At 42.6% G+C, this 23288-nt stretch overlaps 1 protein-coding gene across 1 annotated transcript; it reads right to left on the bottom strand.

Moving 5' to 3' along the window:
* Positions 1-762: 762 nt before the first annotated feature.
* Positions 763-22489, bottom strand: HDDC2 (HD domain containing 2). Its single transcript, XM_083176681.1, has 6 exons — positions 22332-22489; positions 18273-18394; positions 15559-15661; positions 12853-12921; positions 1233-1371; positions 763-905 (listed from the first exon to the last, which is right to left on the bottom strand). Exons 1-6 carry the CDS (start codon positions 22392-22394, stop codon positions 808-810), a joined length of 594 nt encoding a protein of 197 aa, XP_083032807.1. The 5' UTR covers positions 22395-22489; the 3' UTR covers positions 763-807.
* Between the last annotated feature and the right edge of the window lie 799 nt (positions 22490-23288).

Consider the following 23288-nt stretch of genomic DNA (forward strand, 5'->3'; position numbering starts at 1 on the left):
TAGTAGCTAAACGAGACCTCAAACACTGATGTGATTCTTATACTCTGTGGTTCGCATTGCTGCCTCAGTGCTAGGGTCATGGGTTTGATTATATCCATTTTCTTACCAATGTAACATTTGTATGTTCATCCCATGTTATGTATGGTATATCCACTGGTTTCCTACCACAGTCCAAAAACAAATTGGTAAGTTACTTGGTTGTTTACCCAGGAGAGTGTGAGACTGCCAGCTCCAGTGGGGCAGGTATGAATGTGAATAAACTCTGTGTGTAACACACTGCATATTACAGTATTGACAGATACAAAATAAAGAGACTATCATCTGTTTAGCTGGGATTGATATGATATCCCGGCATTCAAAATCCTGACGCCGAACTCCCCCCGCGCGGGCTCGCTGCACTCGTCACGCAGCGGGCCGGTGCCTCGCTACGCTCGGCACACAAATTTGTTCTCCCTCTATGGGTGTTGTGGACACCCACGGAGGGAGAAAGTGTCAGGATTCCGGCGTCGGGATTTTGAATGCCGGAATTCCGACAGCCGGGATTTGAACTGCATCCCGTTTAGCTTCAGAACAGCTTGTATTTGAAATGCAGTTTTTATTTTATCCTTATAGTTTCAAATACTTATGAGGTATCCTATTAGCCCTAATGCCAGTATCCTTTTTACCAAATCCCACTTTTATGGGGTGCTATGCTTTCTGTGTTGCATAACCCCATGTAAACAGACACTTCCTATATTAAAGAAAAATCCAAACACCATGGAATAAAAACTATAAATACTTTATTTTTTTACAAGAACTACCGAGAGCTTACAGCGGAGGACTACCCGCTTGTTCTGCTATGTTAGAGTCTCTTTCCTCATAAATTGCAGAAACCAGCTGAACAATTTCTGGATGTTTAAATTTTCCTGAAAAGCAAACAAAAGAAATCCATTAATATTAAATAGGGTGAGCTACTGTTCAGTTCCACCAACTGTATATTATAGAGACCATTTATCTCGAAAAAGGAGTTAAACCTTGGACAGAAAACAAAGAAGAAAAAGTAACAAAAGTCTCTAAATCCAAATTCAACACAGAACGGACAATGAGAGTAGATGTAGTAGATGATGGAACCGCAAACACTGTAGCTGCTCTGCCTACATAATGCTGTACCCACTGAAGAAGACACAGTCGTGTGCAGGCAAGGCTGGAAAAGACATGGTACAACCTTTTATCGGCTGCTAGATATTACATACCTGCTGTTGAGTTGTAGAAGTCTTGAAGCCTCCCAGGTCTCTTCTCCAACTCCTCATACTCCAGAGCCTGCAAGATCATTTCACACTGGTCTAGTTCTTTCACATACTGGGCTTCAGCACTGGACTGATGCTCGTACTCCTGTGCAGGTCATGGGAGAAATAGTCTATAATTATGTAGTCATATATATTTAAAATTATCAAGCAACAAAAGCGGAAAGCCATAGCACTAAATAAAAATGCCCAATCATTACTCAACATATGCATTAAAAAAAGATATGCACCCTGGACATGCACAAGGCATTTATTTTTTGAAATGCTAAACAAATACTGTATATTATTTTGTGCTGCATTTAGGACCAACAAGGAAAACAGAAATGGAATGACATAATTACAAACCAGGAGCAGATACTGAAAATTATATTTCTTCTACAGAACACAGAAATTAACTAGGAATTTACAGTTTGGCCAGATAAAACTTGTTCTTCCCAGCTGTCAGTCTATTTCAATGTCTGTGATTTACAGCTGGATGGTTCAGACATCGGGTACTGAGGTCCAGCCCAACCTATGCAGGAGTATGTTGACTTATAGTGTGCAAGCCAGCAAAGGGGCACCATGAGCAACCGTAAATACATTCTCATGCATGGAACTGCTCTCCAGACAAAGGATCCCAGCAGGCTCCCCTCTACCTTCCATTACCTATATTTTTAATTGTTTTTTTTCTGACTAAAATCTGTAACAAGTGCTACTCTATACGTAACCTGTGATACAATTTACAGTAGAAACTAGAACCAGATAGACAAAATGGGACGGCTCCTACAATAATAAAACAAACAAAAAACACAATGATAGTCATTTGTAATAACTGAAATAATTTGAAGATCAAAAAGCCACCCATTACCAGAGTAGTCAATCAGGGAGTTAATGACCGCAATGGATGCAACCCTCCAATGAGGTGGGAGCACAATGCTGGCTCGTCCTCTGTGACTTTATCGTGCAGCATCTGTCTCCCGTATCTGAGGTGGAGCCAGCAGTACAGGGAGAGTGTCTGGGGGAGCCCAGCATCTATGGGACCGCTGGACACATCTCCTGAGAGATGAAAACGTGGCCATGCAATGAGGACAGGACCCACCTTCCCACAAAGCCTGATGCACGGAGGGGGCTATTTGGCATACAGAGTGTCACCAATCCAAGTGACACCACTGACTATTACTATGCACTAAATCGGAAGAGTAAACTCTTTTCAGTTTATTTACAAGCCTGGATCAGTGATCTGCGCTTTGGACTATGTGTGAATGCATGAAGAAAGATTTTTCTTTCTAAAAGGAGAATCTTTGAATGGATAGAAAAAAAAAAAAAAATTTGGTTGTTAGCAGTGATATCATGACAATGCGCACATCCCCAAAAAACAAGTGTGGCACAAAAGTATTTCTCCTACTACTCTATATCATCCTGAAGTCTGACCACGTGATACCTGGAATATTTTAGCAGTCTGACCATATCAGTAGTTTCTACCACCTTCAAGTTTCCCAGGAACGTCCTGAGGAAAAATGGTGCTGTATTCTTCCAGCAAAATTCCAGACACTAGAACCCTCAATGCAATAGCGCATATAAGCCCATGTGTGGTGACTCAATTGACCTTATATTTGGTATTTCCATTATTTTGACCACACACCACCATTGCAGTAAATGCTAACTTGTTCTAGTGTTCATTCTAGCCCCCGCTAGCTTTGAAAACCCATGTAGTTCCTCTTCCCTGCCAGGGGTGTCACTGTCTGCTGCAGTGTTTTTAGCACAGGTCTGGTTTGCATATCAGTGCTGATATACAGACCACACTGGGATAAAAGCACTACAGCAGACAGCGACACCCCAGGCAGGGAAGAGGAACTGCATGGCTTTTCAAAGCTAGTGGGTGTTAGAATGAACACTATGTTCTGATCCTTAGTAACAAGAATTCACACATTTAAGTGGTACTGAACAACAAAAGCACAAATCTCTTTTGAACAAAAGAAACAAAATCTTACTTATTTTTAACTAATAAAAAAAAAAATTAAAAAAAAAAATATATATATATATATATATATATTTACAAAATAAAAGCTCTCATTGTCAGAGATAAATTTGCAAATGGACTGCATTTGTTTTTCCTTACAACACCAAGCATGTATACATTATATATAGGGAGATAAATATACATTAGAAGTACCATATATACTCGAGTATAAGCCTACATTTTAAGAACATTTTTTTATGCTGAAAAAGCCCCCCTCGGCTTATACTCGAGTGAGGGTCCCACTTGAGTCAATAAGTTTTCCCAGTTTTTTTGTTGTAAAATTAGGTGCTTATATTCGGGTCGGCTTATACACGAGTATATACGGTAAAATAATTCTGACATTATCCTTGTATATGTGTAATGTATTCAATATTCTTATTGTGAATTGCTGTTAAGAGTTGGAGCTGTGAACTGGCTTAAGGACGTTTTATTGGTTTCTGGATTCTACAAGACTATAGAAGAAGCAGAGCAACCATCATATCCAGCCTTCTCCCCTAAAGAATTCAACAACACTCTCACATAATCTGGATAATGAATCGTTTTCTTTTAGGTTATTTACATATAAAAGTGAACACCATTAGCCCATCAATTGTATTGTATGGCAAAACTAGGAAGGCTAGAAGGCATTCATTTTCTCTTCCATGATTGCGTTTCATATATAACTATTGCTTAGCCTGGCTGTTTGCTATCGCATTCCACTCTGATTAGGCTACAAGAGAACTCACAACTGAAACCTGAAGGGTAGTTTGTGCAATAAGTGAAAGGCAACATGTAAAGGATTGCCATGGCACTCTCTCTCTGCCTGTCAGATTATCTCTCATCACGGCCACACAGATCACTGTGCATCAGCAGCAGCTTGTCTGTGCTCTATCGCTCCCAGCATGTAACCTAATGTCCTACTTTGCCATCTATTCCTTTTTATTACATGTCTTCGGGATCTGCTTTCCCCCATTCCTAATATAGTCAGCATCTAGAGTCCCTGTTTGTAATCATTAGTTTTTGTTTTGTTTGTGCGTATTTCTTATAATTTTTTGCATTTGATCTGCTTAGTTTCCTTATTTATTCAGTTTCGGTTCATGAGATATAGCAGCCAAGGCATCGCTGGCATCACATTAAAAACCACCAAAAGGCATAAAATAATTGCAGCACTGTACTCCTGATCCAGAGAATTGTGCTTACAGCCGCACACACTTTTAGTACAATGTCAATTTTATTAGCAGACACAGATGGAGTTAATATTCATAACTATAAACAGATAAGTCTGAATTTGGTACATCTGGCGCTGCACAGAGCTAGACGACGTGTAATACCTTACAGATACATTTTCAACAGGTTGTATGTAGCTGTTCTGATGAAAATGCTGTACTAAAAATTTGGCATTGAAACGTTACTTCAGCCTATGAGTTCTGTTATTAATCCGTGGAGTGCCGCATCCACCAATGTTCCTATTACCTGTATTATGAGGGCACCCTGGCAGTAAATCTCCTTCAGTGGCTATGCCAGTTTTTGGGGAAAATTACAAAGTTGTGTGCATTTGCCGAACACTAAAGAATAAAAACCAAGCAATAGTAATGTTGGAAAATGAAGAGTGATAACCAGAAAATTGCCTCTGCCAAAAACAGGGTCTTTAGGGCAACATTTCAGAGGAACTTTATTAACCCAGTGCCAGACGTGTGTTTATACACACATTGTGAATATTTCGGGCTTGTCGTAGCACCCAATTAGTGAATATTAGCTGGACTGCCTGTTCCACAAGGGGATTGCATATAGACATACACACATACACATCAGGTGGTGTATTTTATCACACCTTAAGCCTGGGTTTAGAAGTGGTAAACCGCATCCTCTGACTGAAGTGGTTGGCACAATGCTGTAAGCGTACGCTGTAAAGGTGCCCAAATATGGTGCGATTGGCGGATTCGTTTTGACATTTTTAGTATGCTGTTCACATTGTACCGTGTTTTTTTTGGCTTGCAATGCGCGCTCCTGAGCATTGCATATTGCAGGTCAAAAAAGTATGTGCATGCCGTACTTTTTGTCCAAGACCGCATCGCATCTAGATCAAATTGCATGCTATTTTAGCATATAGCATGCAATTTGAACTAGATGCAATCTAGTACAAAACGCATCGTGTGTGGCCACCTTACGTCCACAACTAGCATTGTATCACTAGTTTAGTCAGGTTTCAGGTTGCACCTTAGGGTGTGTGTGTGTGAGCAAAAATACCGGTTTACACTGCAGCTAATTGAATAGCGTTAATCAATTGAGGGTGAATTCAATCAGACAGGAAAAAACTTTTCATGGTCAAAAACAGGGTTTTATACGAATTGTACTGATTTTTTTTCCCGTTCAATTGTAGCATGGTCTTTTCTCACAAATTACCCATTTTCGGGTGAAACACAGAAACCGTGAAAAGTTTATGGGCTCTTCATTGGGGTTTTGTGCTGGCTTTGATGCCAATTGAATTCCCCTATAAACAATTTTTTTTCGGTACTTGTTTCCTAGCACGGCGACCAAGATTTCCATCTTATGCCATATAGCTGCATACGATGCAATGCGATTTTTAATTGTATAAGCACCCTAATGGGTGCTTACAATGTTAAATGCGCTCGCCACACTATCTGAAATCCGTTCCGCAACATCGCATCGCATACCATCATATACCTTATTTAGTCTTATGGTATATGATGCGATGGGCGCCGTGCAAGGAAACAAGTACCTTTTTTTCTTTTAAATACATTAAATATGCACATAGACTTGATGATTTCTCAAAGTGTAAATAATTATAACACTATACAACAGAACAATCCTATTTTGGTTTTTCTTATATTTTTAGAACAGTCTAACATTAAAAATGACCTTTGTAAAATCACACATGCAGATATATAACTATAGATAAAAACCTTGGTATTAGTTTATTTCTGAAGCTGCAAGTGTAGGTTTATGAATGTAGGTTTAAAATGTAAAAGAAGAGTAAGTCACCTTGGTAACCATGACGTGCTGCAGAACAGTAACAAGAATCAGAAGCACATTAGACTGCACAGGAGAATGAGGAGGTCTTTGTTCAATTGGCAGGACTGCTGACAGCCACACGTACCCAAATAATCAAGCTAGATACGCAGGTATACGCATTACACAACACTTAAAATGTCAATGAATAAAATGCTACCAAATTGTAGGAAACACTTAAAAATAGAATAGGCAATTCAACATATACTGTAATCACAGGCACAAATTATCATAATGACCTATTTTTTAACATGCACCTTATTTTCTCACCAGCCAACTTGGGGTATGGGTATGATAAGTCAGACAGGGATATCCTATTACGCTCGCTGGGGGCTATCTAATTAAAACGTCTGTGACAGCTTATTGGGGATATTGTTATGCCTGCATCAGGCAGGTGAAGATAAATCCCTGATAGCAGACACAGTTTCCAGTGAAAATGGGGCTGCAGTGGCCGAAAACACACAGGTTTCCACTGATCCTGTGTGTTTTTGTGAAAACTCATGGTTTTTGTCCAGCGAACCATATTGAATAGACGATAAACACCAGGAAAAAGTGCAAAAAAAAAAAGAATGTTTACGCACCAGATGTTTTATCGGGGCAAATAGGATATCTCTGATGAAAGCGCCAAGATTCAGCATCACTTGAAAACTTAATGATGTCCCTGATCAGATTTTTCCTTTCACTTGTGACCAGTTTACAGGGCTGCCTCAATTACATCCCTTTCACATCGCACTTATGACCCAGGTTATTGCCAAGTCGTCAAGGTGCAGTGTCAAAGTGAATAACCCAGGTCAAGCAACCCGGCAATTCTACCCTGGGAAAAAGGGTTAAATCGGTTTCGCCCTATACAGTAATCGCAAATACACGCTATAGTATGTATTTTACACCAAAATTTTTCAAACGGAGCGGTCCTCGGGCATTCTCTCTGGTTCGGTGGGGAGATGTAGATGCCCTGTCGCTAAGAGGAGGAGCAGCGGCGCCTGGCTGGGGAAAAAAAGACTTGCGTGAGAGCCTGGCGCCCATGCTGGTAAAAGAAGACCTTGACTGACATGCCCTCTCCTCGACACACACTCTTGCTTCGGTCTTTCTTTTTTTTTTAATAGTTTATAAAGTGCAATGCATAACATCAAATAATTATACAACAATCGTATTTTACATGTCAGCATCATAAGTGGAGAACACATATAACAGAATTAAGGAAATATTAAACAATATGACTTAGAAAGAAGGTACACCATTTGCAATAATCTCCAGTTCACACCAGGGTGTTGATTAAAAGCTGTTTCTTAACATGTCCCTCATGGTTTTGCTTAACGTCTGTATGTAGGGTAGCCACACATCCATAAATTTACCAACCTTTCTTTGTTTGTTTCAGTATCCGTACAGTCCATTAAGAACAAGTATTGGAGTCTAGGATGTAACAGTGAAAGCGGGAGCGGCGCTGTGTATATCCACTTTGAAATTATGTTTTTTTCCCAGCTGCTACCAATTTATTAAACAAGAGGCGGGTGCCAAAGGGAAGTGCAAGTTTTTCTCCCTAGTGTGTATATCTAGAATGCCCAATCCCTTGATATCTGGAAATTAATATTCAATTGAGAATTAATAAAGGTTTGCATTCCTCCCAAAAAATTTAACTATTGGACAATCCCATAAGCAATGTATTATGTCCGCGTTGGGGGCCTGACACTTAAAACAATTAGACGTTTGTGAGTCACCAATTAAAAACTTTAATTTAGGCGTGTAATATGACCTACACTCTGGGCAGTATTCAATGAGAAAAGTTCTCCGTGTTTTGTGGAGAACTTGTGCTTTGTTCGCCTTGGACGGAGCATTTTGCTCTCCAAAAGCGAGCAACCCTATTCAATGTGAAATGTTCTCCGTCTTTCTAAGTGACTTTCTCCGTGTCTCTCAGTGTAGCAATTCTCCATCTTTTGATGGAGAGCTGGAATGTGAACTTTTAAACTAAAAGGTTTTTTTAAGAAATTTTGGTGTCAAAAAATCAGTTTTTTTTTTCTGTGAAGGGGCATGTTATTTTTATTCATGTGCTTATAGCACATGAATATATATTTAATTTAAAAAAAAATATTTTTGTAAATTTTTTTTTTTTTTACACAGTGCAGCCAGCAGGGGGCCGGAGCGCTCGAGCCGCTCATTAGATATTCATATATTCACTGCACCCGAACGTAACTATGCACAAACGGGTGCAGTGAATACTGGGTCCCCCGCTGGCTATAGGGGGGTGCAGCCTGGGTCCTGGAGAGCCCCCCTCCCCTCCACAGTCCTCTGGAGCAGCCAGGGAGACTTTAATCTCTCTGGCTGCTTCCGGCTCCCTGAAAGCTCCCTGCTCCCTGCAGGGGTTAAGACTCTCCGCGAGTGGCGGAGAGCATCAGCCACATTGAATAGAGGGAGCAGGAGTGGCAGAGAGCCCTCCGGAACACGGAGAGTGCATGGAGAGCGAAATAAAACGCTCTCCATGCACGGAGAACTTTTTCATTGAATACTGCCCTATGAAGTATTTTTTTGTGCATTTCTGTATAAGTGGTGGCTACCATATGTTTGTTCATGTCCACAAAGGACGAAAGGATATTTTTCATAGTAAGGTGGGGGAAATCATTTTGCCATTTCAACAGTCCGACCAAAGAAGATTCTATGTTAAATGTTTTTCTGAACCTGGAACAAATTTGAGAGGTACTAAACGTGGTTGAGGTTTGTCTTACTGCATTATCTAAATCATTGTTTTTGTCATGTGACGTTAGATCATGTAGGACCAAAGTGAGATAACTGGAAGCCTGTAAGTATTGAAAAAGTGGGAAAGAGGTGTCGAGTGCCTCCTGTAGTTGTGATCTGGTTAGGGGTTTTAATTGGGTCGGTCTAGGAATTGATGCACATAGCGTAGACCTGTTTTATACCAAGCATGGAAACATGGGTGCGTGGAAGAAGGAGTAAAGTTGGGGTTACCCCAAAGTGGCAAAAATAAAGAGGAATATTTTTTCAATTTTTGATTAGAGCGTAAGAGAGGCCAGGCTACACACGTTGTATTTATTATTATGTTCTCTCTCAAATCCTTTTCAAGGGATCTGGGGTGTGTGTGTGTAGAAGCATAATCAGATCTTTATGTTGACCCAGTCCCTCGCAATTTTGTAATTAGCTGCAATAGCATACTCGCTAAGTCACAGTAAATTAACACCCCCCAACTCCCTCCGTTGTTGAAGTTTAAATTGGTCTTTCTTTATCCCCTAACATTCTCTCTTACTCCTGTCCCCCTTTCTCTTTGACACCCTCTCTCTCTATTGCATCTCTTTTACTCATTCCACCATATTTTTTCACTGAGTGCGATAGCGGTACATTTTCTATATACTGTATATAACAAAGAGAAGGGGCACTTAGAAATAAAACAAATCGGTAGACAAGGCATACTAGCAACATGACGATGTGAATTATACATTGAAACATTGCTAGTATGCCTTGTCTACCAATGTTTTATTTCTGAGTGCTGCTTCTCTTCGCTACCGTTATTGGAAACCCACTGTGGTTTCTCCATTGAAGGCACTGACCAGTGTACAGATGTAGCAGCAGCCATCATTTCTGCAATGCATACGAATCGCGGAAATAACTCAGTGCTCGGCTGCAACTAACCGCAATGGTCTAGTCTCCATAGGGGCAAAATATATATGCATGTGCATATGTACATGCACATGCCGCGCAGCAAACAGTTTATGGGTGTGACTTATTGTTTTCTGCGGGGCCTGTATGGGTATACATGCACATGTCGCACCCCAAATGACGTCTGCTACATCTGTATATAAATAATCTCATGGCAGCTCAGCCTCACTCACACAATACCCAGACCTGCCATAGCTACTTCCCACTAACACATCTATACTTCAGTCACCTACCGGACATTCATATATGCACCCACCACTGTCACCTCCTTCAACACATAAACCCCTGCATTGCCCCATCCACCTCCCTCACACATATATCCCTTTGCCAACCCCCCCCCCTCACACATACAAACCCAGCCCTACTCCAGCCACATACTACTCATACACATACACCACAGCCACCTCCCTCTCATGCATATATGGTATTGCCCCAGCCACCCCTCTCTCACACATATACTTAGCCCTACCCCCTCCCATTCACACCACCACGCCAGCCACATACCTCTGATGCATATATGTTCCTTCCCCAGCCATCTTCTCACATATACATTATGGGGATGTCGGTGTTCAAAATACAGACCCCAGTATTTTGACCGCCTAAGCCTAACCCTTCCATATATGTACCTTAACCTAATCCCCTTCCCGCAGCTTAACCTTAAACCCCCCTGCAGCCTAACCATAAATCCCCCCACTAGTATCTAAACTTAACCTCCCTTCTCTGTCCAGATCCGAATAATCCCTGCATACTTATGTCCGGGATGTTGGTTTGCTCTAATAACTTATCCCTCTTTGATTCTCCACCTCTGCCTCCTAAGGCTACCATCACTAAGCTTAACATTGAAGCTATCAACACAGGTTCCTCATCCTCTCTGTTTGATTCACTTGTCCTATTCTTTCCCAAGTCAGTTCTCTCAAAACAATATAGGAGAACCAAAGCGCAACTGTCATTTAGCAACCATGTGTGTGAAGACCACCAAATCCTCTACAGATAAAAGTTTATCAGTAAAACCAGACTTGTTTTGTGGTTTCTATACTATGCCTCCCTTACCAGGCTTCTGACTGTTGCTCCAGTGCCCATAGCAACATCCCATGTGAAATAATATTCCCATCTTAGTATATTTCCCCCATTGTCACTATCAACTCCCCCGCCTCAAGTACTATCCTCATTCTCGGACACTTACTTTAGGTCAGCTCCATACATGAGGACATCATATCCCACCAGGCCAGTGGTTCTCAACCACTGTCCTCAAGACCCCCACACAGTTCACGTTTTCTAGGTCACCCAGCATGTGCACAGGTGCACTCATTAATCACTGACACATTTTAAAAGTGATTCTGTCTGGAGACATGGAAAACATGCACTGTGTGGGGTCCTGAGGACCGAGGTTGAGAACCACTGTACCAGGCCCTCAACTACCCTACCTTCTTTTTACTGACCACCCATCCCTATTAGCGACCCTGACTTAATTTTCCACTGTAACTCATCATGTCCTCCCCCTCTCCACCACCACTTTACAACTTGACCCTATCCCCTTTCTCCCTCCTCCGCTACCTCTCTAATTCTGCCTCCTCCCATCTTGACCACCTCCTCAGTCTCCCCCTCTCATCAGGCAATGTCCCCTTTGCATGCCTTTATCTCCCATATTCTTAAAAAACCTAGTGTCAACTACCGACCCATCTCTCTCCTCCTTTTTGCCATGAATCTCCTTGGGTGTATGGTCTACAACTGCCTTTCTTTCCTCCAACTTCACTGTCCTTTGCTCTCCACTGAAACTGACCTCACATACAAATGTTTTCATTCATTGCCCATCACTTAAGGTCCCCATACTGCGACTTCAGATAGCAGAATTGCATGCGGCCCTTTTGCATGTGATATTGCATGCAATCCCATTCCTCACTGCCGGGAGGATGTGCAAGCAGGTCAGATCTCCTACTCCAATCTTATGCATCAGATCAGATCTAAGGTCAAGCACATGCGATTTGGCCATTTTTTATGCAATTTCTCATCCCGATCCATCAGAATCAGGTGATTAATGGGCAAATTGCACTAATGTATGGCCAGCATAAGACTTGGGCATCTGCCTTCTTCACGATATAATAAATAGAATGACAATATTAAATATCACTATAAACAAAAGTAAAAGCACACTTTTTTCGACTAGCCTATCCCTCCTCCTAACCGCTTTTGATCCTCCTATCCTGCCTCCATCCCATCCGTTCCTACTTATCCTATTGTTTTTCGTTCGTCCACCCACCCACCCACCTCCTTTTAGTATGTTAACTCTTGAGTAGGGCCCTCCTTCCTCACCCTACCTCTTTACCTCACCTGTGCGCCTGCCCTGTTCTTCCCTTCCTCTACTTCATCTTCAGTCTCCTCGACAATTTCGACACCTACTTCAGAACTGATGCTGATTTTAGTTCTACCAGCTATACCCCTATTTATGCTGTATTTTATCAACACACCCTGTACGTTACCTTGTCAGTTGTTTGCTATGTACGGCGCCATATAAATAAATGTACTACTACTACTACTACTACTACAGATGTCTCTCTTCGGCTTACCTGCAATATTTATGGCAGATTTTCCGGGATGCGTGTGCACGTTCACAGGTGGGTGCATATAGTTGCACCTGCAATCCATAGGAAATGCATTGAATGATTGTGGGTGCAACTATTTCCAACTTGCCACAAATAATTGCAATCACAGCAAAATCACAACTGCAACTCACTGGTAAGATGAAGGTGGCCAAATTTGCTTGTACAGTACAGAAAAGAAAAAAAAAAAAAAACAGAAAAAAAACCCCATAATGTGCAACGTTACCAAGTACAGACATTTTGCCGGCATTTAGATGTGAACAATAATATACTGACACAAAATAATTAGTTTCACACCTACTTCCCACAGGTCATATATCTCTTTCTTCATATCCTCTGGTAACAGATGAGACAAATGCTTCATAGCATCCTAAAGGAAATAAAATGGATCATTGGAAACGTACCTACTACTTATTGAAAAAATAAGATCTATCGTTAGGACAAGAATATACAATTTCTAGCAAATACAATATAATATAGGTCATGATACATAATATATCCATAATGGTATTTCATAAATCAATCTGACCGTCTATAATCAGTGTATACAAAATTTTAAGTTATTCCCACAATCCTAATAAGAAAGTGAGCAATAAAGCACGTGATGCAGCATTTGTTAAAAACTGACTTTCTGCTTTATACAGTATGCGTTTCCTATTTTCTCTTCGAAAAGATTGTCTTTTCTTTTCAACAATTTAAAATTGCATCCTGAATAGAACAATTGAAATGCAGCAATACATGGATAGATGATTTTAGCATGACACACTAATCTCTTAATCAAACATCTCTTATAGCAAAGCTTTTGCTCATATTGCTTCCTGTTAGGGTCGGGGTTGGTCGCACACTTGGATGAACGGGCGAGACGGTCGAGCTGTGAGCAGGCAGGAATATCATCATCACAGAGCAGGGAGGAGAGAAGGCCGGGGATCCCCCCGGGCAGCGGTAGTCCAGCCTAGCAAAGGCCCCACGCCAAAATCCCTCAAGCGGCCTCTGGCTAGTGGACCATGGGCTGAGCGGCAGAGGAGGCCCCCGTCCATCACGCGACCCAGCATCCAGGTTCCTGCTGAAGGCATCCAGGTTTCCAGTAACCACTGGAGAGGTGAGGAGGATCTGACCGAAGGCACCAGCGGTGGCCCCCCTACCCAGCGCTGGCCAAGCCATGGCCCCCAGCTCGCTAGCTCACCCCCTCGCAGGCTCATCCCCATGAGCAGGATGGTAGGAGAGGAGGCATTTGCCCCCAGGAGACACCGGCAGTAGCTCCCTTCCCTGCAGGCGCAGCCCCTACCTCACCTAGGAGATGAGGCCTCTGCCTCCAGGAGACACCAGCAGTAGCCCCCTTTCCTGCAGGCCCAGCCTCGCCCGCCCCACACGTATATCTGTACTGTCTCTGTTGAACTGTACCTAATCTGGCTGTTGCAGAGCAATCCAAATCAAAGTCCTATTTCTTATTAGAAACTGTGGTATATTTTATGGACTAATTAATTATTTAAAAAGTTGTTGAGGGATAGGTCATGGAAACATTTAGGTTTATTTGTACATTTTGCCTATTTTCCTTTATAAAGATGATAAACAAGATACAAAAAATATAAATAAAAGGAAACCCGTTTACATTTATCTATTTTCAAAATAGATAAATGTAGAATTTATCAGGGTGGAGATAAATAAAGAAAGCTATATTTCTGGAGGAACGGATATGAAGTGAAACTTATAGTGGGTACACACGGTGCGATTATGCTTGTTATTCGATCCTGATTCGACTGGGATCGAATCGAATGGTACACAAAATGCATTCGATTTGACTATGTAGTACAGATCTCTACTATATAGTCTTGCCTGACAAGACTATTTTCTATACGGTTTTCACTACACTAAAGCAATCATAGGGATCAAATGTACCATTCAATGCCCATTCGATTTTGTATTCGATTTTGCTTCTATATGTAAAATTGAATAGAAAAATAGTGGATATCTCACTGTGTGTACCCTCTATTAGCCTGGCATCCTGAGTCAATGTTAAAGTTAAAAAGCAATTCATATGTTGGTAAGACCCTTTAAAGAGAACCAAAACAAATTTGTAAATCATCCCAATTTTAGTCTTATACACCTCAAGCAAAATCTATGTTGAGTTCATCTATCCAGCACTTACATATACCTGTAGTATAGAAGATTCTAAATTTTAGAGCAAAATCCACCCAAATCGCAACAATGGCTAGAATTCTAAATAACAAACATTAATCCAAGACAGTAATGAGGTTATATAGGTTTAAAAACAGTTTCACATCTTCCTAGGTGCGTACACACAGAGGCGATATTGGCTGAAATCGCTGGAAATATGGTCACTGAGTGACCATATTGCCTGTGATTTGGAGTGCTGCTGGCGATAAATCGCCAGCTGAGTGCTCCTGTGTGTACTCCCTTGTGATCGCCAGTCGCAGAAGCATGCTCCAGGAGGTCAGCGCCAGACGGGCACCCATCCCCCGGCGGAGATAAGTGGTAGAAGGATACCCTTCTGTTGCTGCTCCCCCCTCACAACCTGGAAGCTGCAGCGCCGCTTACCTGGCTGTGCGGCTGCCTCTGACTAGCAGGGGGCGGGGTGAGTACAGGGAGGTGACGTCTCCCCCCCTTCCCGATGACAGCAGCAGCGCCTGCTGCTCCCTCCTTCCTTCGAGTCTCTCTCTGCCCCTGCCCCATGACAGCAGCAGTGTCTCCTTTTCATCGCTGATGAAAAGTAGACACTGAGCAATATGATTGCTGGTGATATATTGCTAGCAATATATCGCCAGCAATCATTTTGCCCCGTGTGTACACACCATAAGGCATGCTATTTCTAGAACTCCTGACCTTACATGAATCATGATAATCTTAAAGTTTTTTCCGTAAATCTGGAGAGGAATTATCTTTTACATTTGTACTTGCATCTTTTGCTTCCCTTTGGGTGCAAAGTACAGAAATTATATGTGAGTAACCCTATTACTCCAGGATGTAGGAGTCTAAGGAAGCCAGTCACCTTTTCTTGTCTGTGTTTTTCTTCCTTTGAGATGTTATCAGAAGGAGCTATGTCACCCACAATGCACTCTGCCATGTCATGCACAAGAGCAAGCTTTATGCACCTGAAGAAGAAATCATCTGGTCACAAAAGAACCGATAGTTGATTTTGTATAGGAAAGGCAATCATTTAAGCATTGATAGGAACAATGTATAAAACCTGTAAATGTTGCTTTAAAATGAGAGTATTTAGCCTGTACTACAGCAATAGCGAAGTAAAATTTGATTACTGTTGGATTAAACAAGTTTCAGTTTATTATATCCTGATGTTTGCATGGGTTTCCTCTGGTTTCCATCCATAATCCAAAAATATACTGCTAGGTTAATTGGCTCACAGAAAAAAGTAATCCTAGTGTATAGGTGTGTGTATGTATATGGGCAGACTAGATGGACCATGTGGTTCTTATCGATGGTCAAAATCTGTTTTTATCATTATTGTCATCTTCCAAACGGTCTAGTTTCACATGACTGAAAACAGATACTATCTCTCTATCTATCTATATATAACCTCCAAACACGGTTTCTGTACTCCTTTTCATAGTTATTCTGATGTGAAGGGAACTCGACTACAGGTAAAACATGTATTATCCAGAATGCTTTGGAATTCAAGACTTCCCTTGTAATTTAAAGCTGCAAATCTACAATGTAATAAAAACATTTCTTACATAATAATCCACTCCTTGTCTTGCAGCACCTGGGAGCTGTCTTGACAGTAATAGGATGTACACATGGTCGATTTCAACGATTTTTCTAATTAGATTCTGCTTATATAAGCAAAATCGAATCAAATGCATTTGATTTAGATTCAATCCCAATGTGCGCCCCCAAGGCATCGAAATGGAATAGAAAAAAAAGACCATGCAGACAAGACTATATAGTACAGATCTGTACTCTATCGTCTAAATCGAATGTGTACACTACGATTTGTGATTCGTTCCTGATGGAATAGAAAGTAAATCGTGCAGTGTGTACAACCCTTAAAAGAAAATATAGTCACGCATACTAAAGAACAACAAGGTCAAAGAGATCCAAATAATACCGATAACAACAGGACTGCATCTTGCTCGCATAAACTTACCATCTTCCTCAGGACTATGCTAATCCAGTATTGTTTAATGTCTGATCACTAGAGCTATTAGTGCAATCAGCTTATTCATAACAATTTGTAACAATTTTTTTTTTCTTTCTATTTTCATTTATATTATCTTTATTTTTTATTAAATTGGTTTATATATATTCAAGCGCAGTCTCATCGCTCTTCTTAATGTTTTGGCAGGTATTCAATGTGGCCCGACGCCCGCGGCATTGAATACGCCCCTTTGACTTTAATGGATGGCCATGTAAATTTGGATTCTTTTCCTCCACCTCATATAGAAAATAAAACTCAATGGACATAACTGTACAAGTATATTGAGTGCAGCAGAAGATCTTTTAAACAAATATTTTCATTTAAATGCAGGAGCATTTATTTCAAAACACAGAAAACTGACAATTTCCAAGAAGCCCTGAATCATTCCCTATGAGGGGATGTGATTCAGATACCAGGAGATGGGATCCGGACGTTAAAAACACCAACAGTGGGATCCTGATGGGCCAGAATCCCAACGGTTAGGCTGCAAGGGTCTATGGAAGTGGTTCCCAACCCTGGTCCTCAAGTACCCCCAACAGTGAACGTTTCCAGGTCACCCAGCAGGTGCAATCTTTATTCAGACACATTTTAAAAGATCCACAGGTGGTGCTAATTAGGTCACTTGTGATTCTCTGTGGAGACCTGGAAAACGTGCACTGTTGGGAAACACTGGTCTAGGGGAACGGTAAGGGTTAGGCTGCATTAGAGAGGGGGGGAGGAGTTAGGGTGAGGCTGTAACCACTATATACATGCTATCAGGTGTATTGCTTAAAAAATGTAGTAAAGGTGTCCATACATGGTGCGATGAACTCTGTGCTCTTAGTACTAGATTGCACCTTTAGTGTTGCTATAATGTTAACAATAATACTATTAGGTACTTATGTAGTATCTGGGCGCCCGATTTTTTGATTGTATGCCTTAAGTTAAGGCATACAATCAGATGCGATGCGATATCGCATCGCATCCGACCATATCGCATGCGATGACCCGATTTTTCCATAGGATTCAATTTTAAAATGGACTGAATCCATTTTAACATGGAATTCAATGGGAAAAAGGGGTCCTTTTCATACCCCTACTATCCAAGTGGGCATGGAGTTGGATATAAACCTGTGACAAGCGTAGCGAGCCACCGAGCCCGAAGCGTGGCGAGCCCCGCGAGGGGACACAGAATACCGTTCGCTCGCCACGCTTCGGGCTCGGTGGCTCGCTACGCTCGCCACAGGTTTATATCCAACTCCATGCCCACTTGGATAGTAGGGGTATGAAAAGGACCCCTTTTTCCCATTAAATTCTATGTTAAAATGGACTCAGACCATTTTAACATTGAATCCTATGGAAAAATCGGGTCCATCGCATCGCATCCGATTTGGTCGCATGCGATGCGATGTGCCCGATCCGACCCGATTTCTAAATCGGGCGCCCAGATACTACATAAGTACCTACTATTAGATTACATTTAAGCTTTCAAAACAGAACATTTATATGGCAAAATATCAGAAGGCGCACTGAAAAACAAAAGTTATAGCAAAGCCACAATTTTGTACCTGTCTTTATTTAATTTCTTATCTCCGATTAACATTGCCATAACTGCCATCCTATACATATGATCTGACACACTTTCTGGCTTATCTACTTTGCGGTATACCCATCCTGTCCTTGGTACTCTCTGCAAAAAAGGAGAAAGCAGAAAACCAGGATTAGTTACTTCTTGTAAACATTGCTAAAATGGAACAGGGAGAGTGTAAGATTATCAGAGTGTGGAAGTTAATGTTTGTATACAGTACCTGAGCATTGAGAAAATAGAGCTACATTTAGAATACATTAGGAGAATAGCTAAAGGTCCTTGAGAAACTTTTTTAGCCAGGCTTCCACTGTGTCCCAGATATTGGAGTTTTTCATCAAGCACCCCTTGGCCTATAACAATAATTCCATTTTAAAAATGCCCAGCCTAATGGTACTTCATTTAATGCTCTTAAGGAGCCCACACACGCACCGTTGCCGGCGGTGCGATGCTGTACGATGGGGTGCGCGCTCCCGCGGCACCTCATCGTACAGTACAAAAAGTATGTGCTGCACATACTTTTTGTACTAGCTTTTTCTAGCATAGCATCGCATGCACATCGTATGCACAAGGCATACGATGCGATGCTATGTGTGCTAGTTAAGCCCACAACGCACGCCGGGATCGGTGCGTGTGTGGGCTCCATTACTTATTGTTTGTATTGTCTGTAAATTGCAGCCTTGAGAAAAATGAAGCAATATAATAGTGGTTTTGTAGTCTGATGTAACCTTGATTTGCAGCCATTTCCTCTTTCTGTATTGTATTTAAGCAAGTAATAAAGGTGTAGTACAGATGGTGTTATGGTTTTCATTACTGCCTCACAGTGCTGAGGTCATGGGTTCAATTCCCACCATGGCTCTAACTGTGCGGAGTTTGTATATTCTCCCCATACTTGCATGGGTTTCCTCCGGGTACTCCTGTTTCCTTCCACAATCCAAAAATATAGGCTAATTGGCTCCAAACAAAAATTAACCCAGAATGTCTGTGTATATGTGGTAGGGAATATAGATTTTAAGCTCCACTGGGGCAGGAACTGATGTAAATGTTCAAATATTCTATGTAAAGCGCTGCAGAATATGTATGCGCTATATAAGAAACTGTTAATAAATAAATAAATAGATGTATGAAGCAGTGACAAGGGAGGAGAAGTGATAACGTGCCTGCTACTTAATCACCAGTCAATCAGATCCTGACTGTTAAGTTACAGGCTCAGTTTAAAAAGGTACAATTAGGAGCTGATTGGTTGTGATAAAGTACCAGACACTTTATCACTTCTCCTCCCTTATCACTTCTTCATAAATCTAACCCTGTATTCTTGACACTATACCAGATTTGTTCCTTTACTATAAGTTTGCACTTTCAAGTATAGAGGTGCCATGTGAAATGGATGAGTATACACTCTTATATAAGTAACTCGCCATCTGTCACTATTAATAAAAGAGTAGACAGGCCAACCAACTGTCAATGGACTATCTTTTGGGTGCTACTGATGGAGCTGCACTCCAGAAAGCACACCTGCTGCTCTAGGATATGGTCGATAAGGTGGACACGGGGCAGGTGAGAGAGCGGCACCAGACAGAAGCGGCTGTACAACATTGTACAACTAATTTGCTAATGCAGCAGGTGGCGTATGAGGAGAAAATATGCCTCCTGACAGATCTGCAGATCCAGGTGCTGCATCTGAAGACAGCATTGGATAACCATCACAACCATGTTTGCAACGTTCCAGCATTGGCCATTTGAGTAAAGTTGGGTACACACTATTCAACAGTCACCGGTGATGCTCTTGGACACACGATATAAGATATACACCCTGAATGATACTGTTAACAATATTCTGTGATGTCACTCAGCCCCTCCATTGAACATGCTGATTTGACTTCATGTTAAGACGACAGGTGAGGTTGTTAACGATCTACTGGAGTGCGCATCTTTAACGATATGGTGCATACACACTAGATCAGGGCTGGGCAATTGCGGCCCTCCAGATGTTGAGGAACTACACATCACAGCATGCCTTGCATCAGTTTCAGCATGGCCACATATCAAAACTAATGCAAAGCATCCTGGGATGTGTAGTTCCTCAACATCTGGAGGGCCGCAATTGCCCAGCCCTGCACTAGATGATATGCACAATAATATAGTTAATAATATCATAATCATGCTTACTCAGATGGACCACCTCCTGTCTCCTGCAGCAATCCTTGGGGGCAAGACATCTGTTTCTGGGAACACAGGAGAACCACGCTACTGCTCCACCCCATAATGGTTGCAGCAGATCAATCATACTGCAGCTTGGAGGAACTGCGAGCAACGCTGCAGAACCTGATAGACTCACAAAACTATCCCTTTAAATCAAGAAACTCAGGAATTACACATGTTCTATGGATGGCTGATTTAAAGCCTGAATTTTACCTGGATATAATCAGCTACAGAATCTGTGTATTTCATGCGTGTCCGGGTTTAAAGAGATAGGACCCATTTACCAAGAATCTCATATACAATGCAATCTGGGCAGAAACTTACCACCCTATTGGCAGGATGTATGTCCGTGCACACGCAGGGACAGGAGCACATCCCTACGATGCACTCAGAATGTACGGTTAACACTGACTACGATACCCACCATGGCCCTAACAGTGCAGAGTTTGTATATTCTCCCTGTGTTTGCGTGGGTTTACACCGGGTACTCCAGTTTCCACACACAATCGAAAAATATACTAGTAGGGTAATTGGCTCCCAACAAAATTAACCCTAAAATGCCTGTACACAATGCAAGGCACCGGAGCACCCCAGTCGAGTCGGGGTGGGGGCGCCCTGGTGCTGGGGGGTACCTGTTGCACCCCCCCCGCCGCCAGCTTTATACACAGCGCCACAGGTATCCACACGGCAAGGACACCACTGCAGGCTCCTGTCAGACGCCAGCATGGAAGCCCCCCTTCCCGCTCCCCAGACTGCGCAGCAGGTACCCCCTTTGCACAGGGGGGGCGAGGGGCGAACTGCCGCCCTCCAGTGGCCTGCCTAGACCTGCCTACTGGTGGCGCCGGCCCTGCGTGTACATGTGGTAGGGAATTTAGATTGTAGCTCCACTAGGGCAGGGACGGATGTGAATGTTCAACTATACTCTGTAAAGCGCTGCGGAATATGTGTGCTCTATATAAGAAACTTAATAAATATTACACGAAAAATAGGTCTCATAGTATGGTATCAGGCAAGACAACAAGCAGGGTATTTGTGTACTACTCTGATCATATCAATAATGCACAAATAACGGGACAATCCACAGATTTTTCTTTTTTAACCAACAGTGACAGGGATCCTGCCCCTGGGTCTCCCACATACCAGCCTCTGCCAGACTGCGCCACTGAGGGGAGGCGGAAAATATAAAAAAAATAGGCATGAAGCGACTGGAGAAACAACGCTATAGGGGGACTGTGTAAAAACCGGACCGGACTACACTCCGGACCGCCGGACAGGACATCAAAATCTGCAGTCCGGAGCTTGTAGGGTCCGGTCCGGGGGGTGTCCTGTCCGGGGGGGGAGGGGTGTCCCTGTGATAGCTATCACTAGGGACATGGGGGAGGGGAGATTACAGCCTCCCCGTGTGGTCCAGACCGTCTGGCTTTTGCTACATGCCCGGACCATACAGGGAGGCTTTATTCCCCCCCGGACCATACAGGGATGCTTTATTCCCCCCCTCCTCCACTACCTGGTGACAGGTGTGACAGGTAGTCCCCCGGACCGGAGGCTACAAGCTCCAAAATGCAGAGTTTGATGTCCGGTCCGGCGGTTTTGTCCTGGTCCGGTTTTCACCCATACCCCGCTATAGGGAGCAGGGGCAGCAGAGGGAAGGGGAAACCACCACTCAGCCACCCACCTGGGACAATTATTATGTATAACTGCCAGTCCTGCGCCGGTATTGCTGTGCTGCTGCCTGTCGGGGTACTGCTAACGCAGTGAACCGGGCACTGCCAACCACAGCTACATACATAACGTGGGCTACTACATGCAGAGTGCAGAGAACCGAATATCACGGTTTTACCTTAAGCTGCCCCACGAACTTCATGAATTGCAACAGACTCTTCCCGGAACCAGCAGCCGCCATGGTAAGCGCGTGACTCCGCCCACCGCACGTTACGTGATAACCCCTCCCACTTAGTCTGCGCTGACCTATCAGTGGGCGCAGCAGGCCGCTTGTCCACAACAGTACGACGGCAGCAGGTCCGTCCACTTTCAGGACAGAAGAAGATATCTGATGATCTGAGCACCTGGTGCATGTGACGCTGAATCCCGGCCATGTCCGCGCGGCGCTAGTCGTGCAGCGCCGTGTGTGGGGTGGGAGACAGTAGCGGGGTGTGTCAGTGACCGCAGCGGCAACACAGAGATTTGGTGCGGCTACGGCTATCTTGCTGTTACGACCGGGCAGTGTAATGGATAGATTGTAAAGTCATGGCAAACGTATATAAAACATTACGAAGACCCCAGGAGACCGGTCATACAATGGCAGCGGCATCGCCATGGTGACACGTGTGTAACTGCATACTCTTGATACAGGGGAGAAGCACGCCGTGCCGATGTTCGCACATTTGAGCGATTATTTACTGCATATAATAAAGTTCTGAAAGCTATTGGAACCGTTTTCTCCTGCCTCTGCACAGACAGTACTCAGCCCCATACACACTAGAAGATAAAGTGAAAGATATATATATATATATATATATATATATATATATATTTTTTTTTTTAATATTGAATATTTTATTGGTTGCAAAAAAGTATGAATGTACATACAGTAGTGAAAGCGTATATATTTGAAACACTCATAAGCAAGACTCAAATACAAGAACTTATTAACCCCTTCCCGACACAGCCTGTTTTTGCCTTCCTGACAGAGGCCTTTTTTTCAAATCTGACAGGTATCACTTAAGTGGGGATAACTTTTTTTTGCTTTTACTTATCCCAGTGATTTTGAGATTGTTTTCCCGTGACACATTGTTCT

The sequence above is a fragment of the Crinia signifera genome, chromosome 3, assembly GCF_055691185.1.
Source record: "Crinia signifera chromosome 3, ASM5569118v1, whole genome shotgun sequence".
Lineage (NCBI taxonomy): Eukaryota > Metazoa > Chordata > Amphibia > Anura > Myobatrachidae > Crinia > Crinia signifera.

Coding starts and splice junctions, on each gene's coding strand:
- HDDC2 (XM_083176681.1), bottom strand. CDS start 22,394: ATGGCGGCTGCTGGTTCCGGGAAGAGTCTGTTGCAATTCATGAAGTTC. Junction 18,395..22,331: donor AGTTCGTGGGGCAGCTTAAG/GTAAAACCGTGA, acceptor CCTTTTTTGCAG/AGAGTACCAAGGACAGGATG. Junction 12,922..15,558: donor AAAAACACAGACAAGAAAAG/GTGACTGGCTTC, acceptor TATTTCCTTTAG/GATGCTATGAAGCATTTGTC.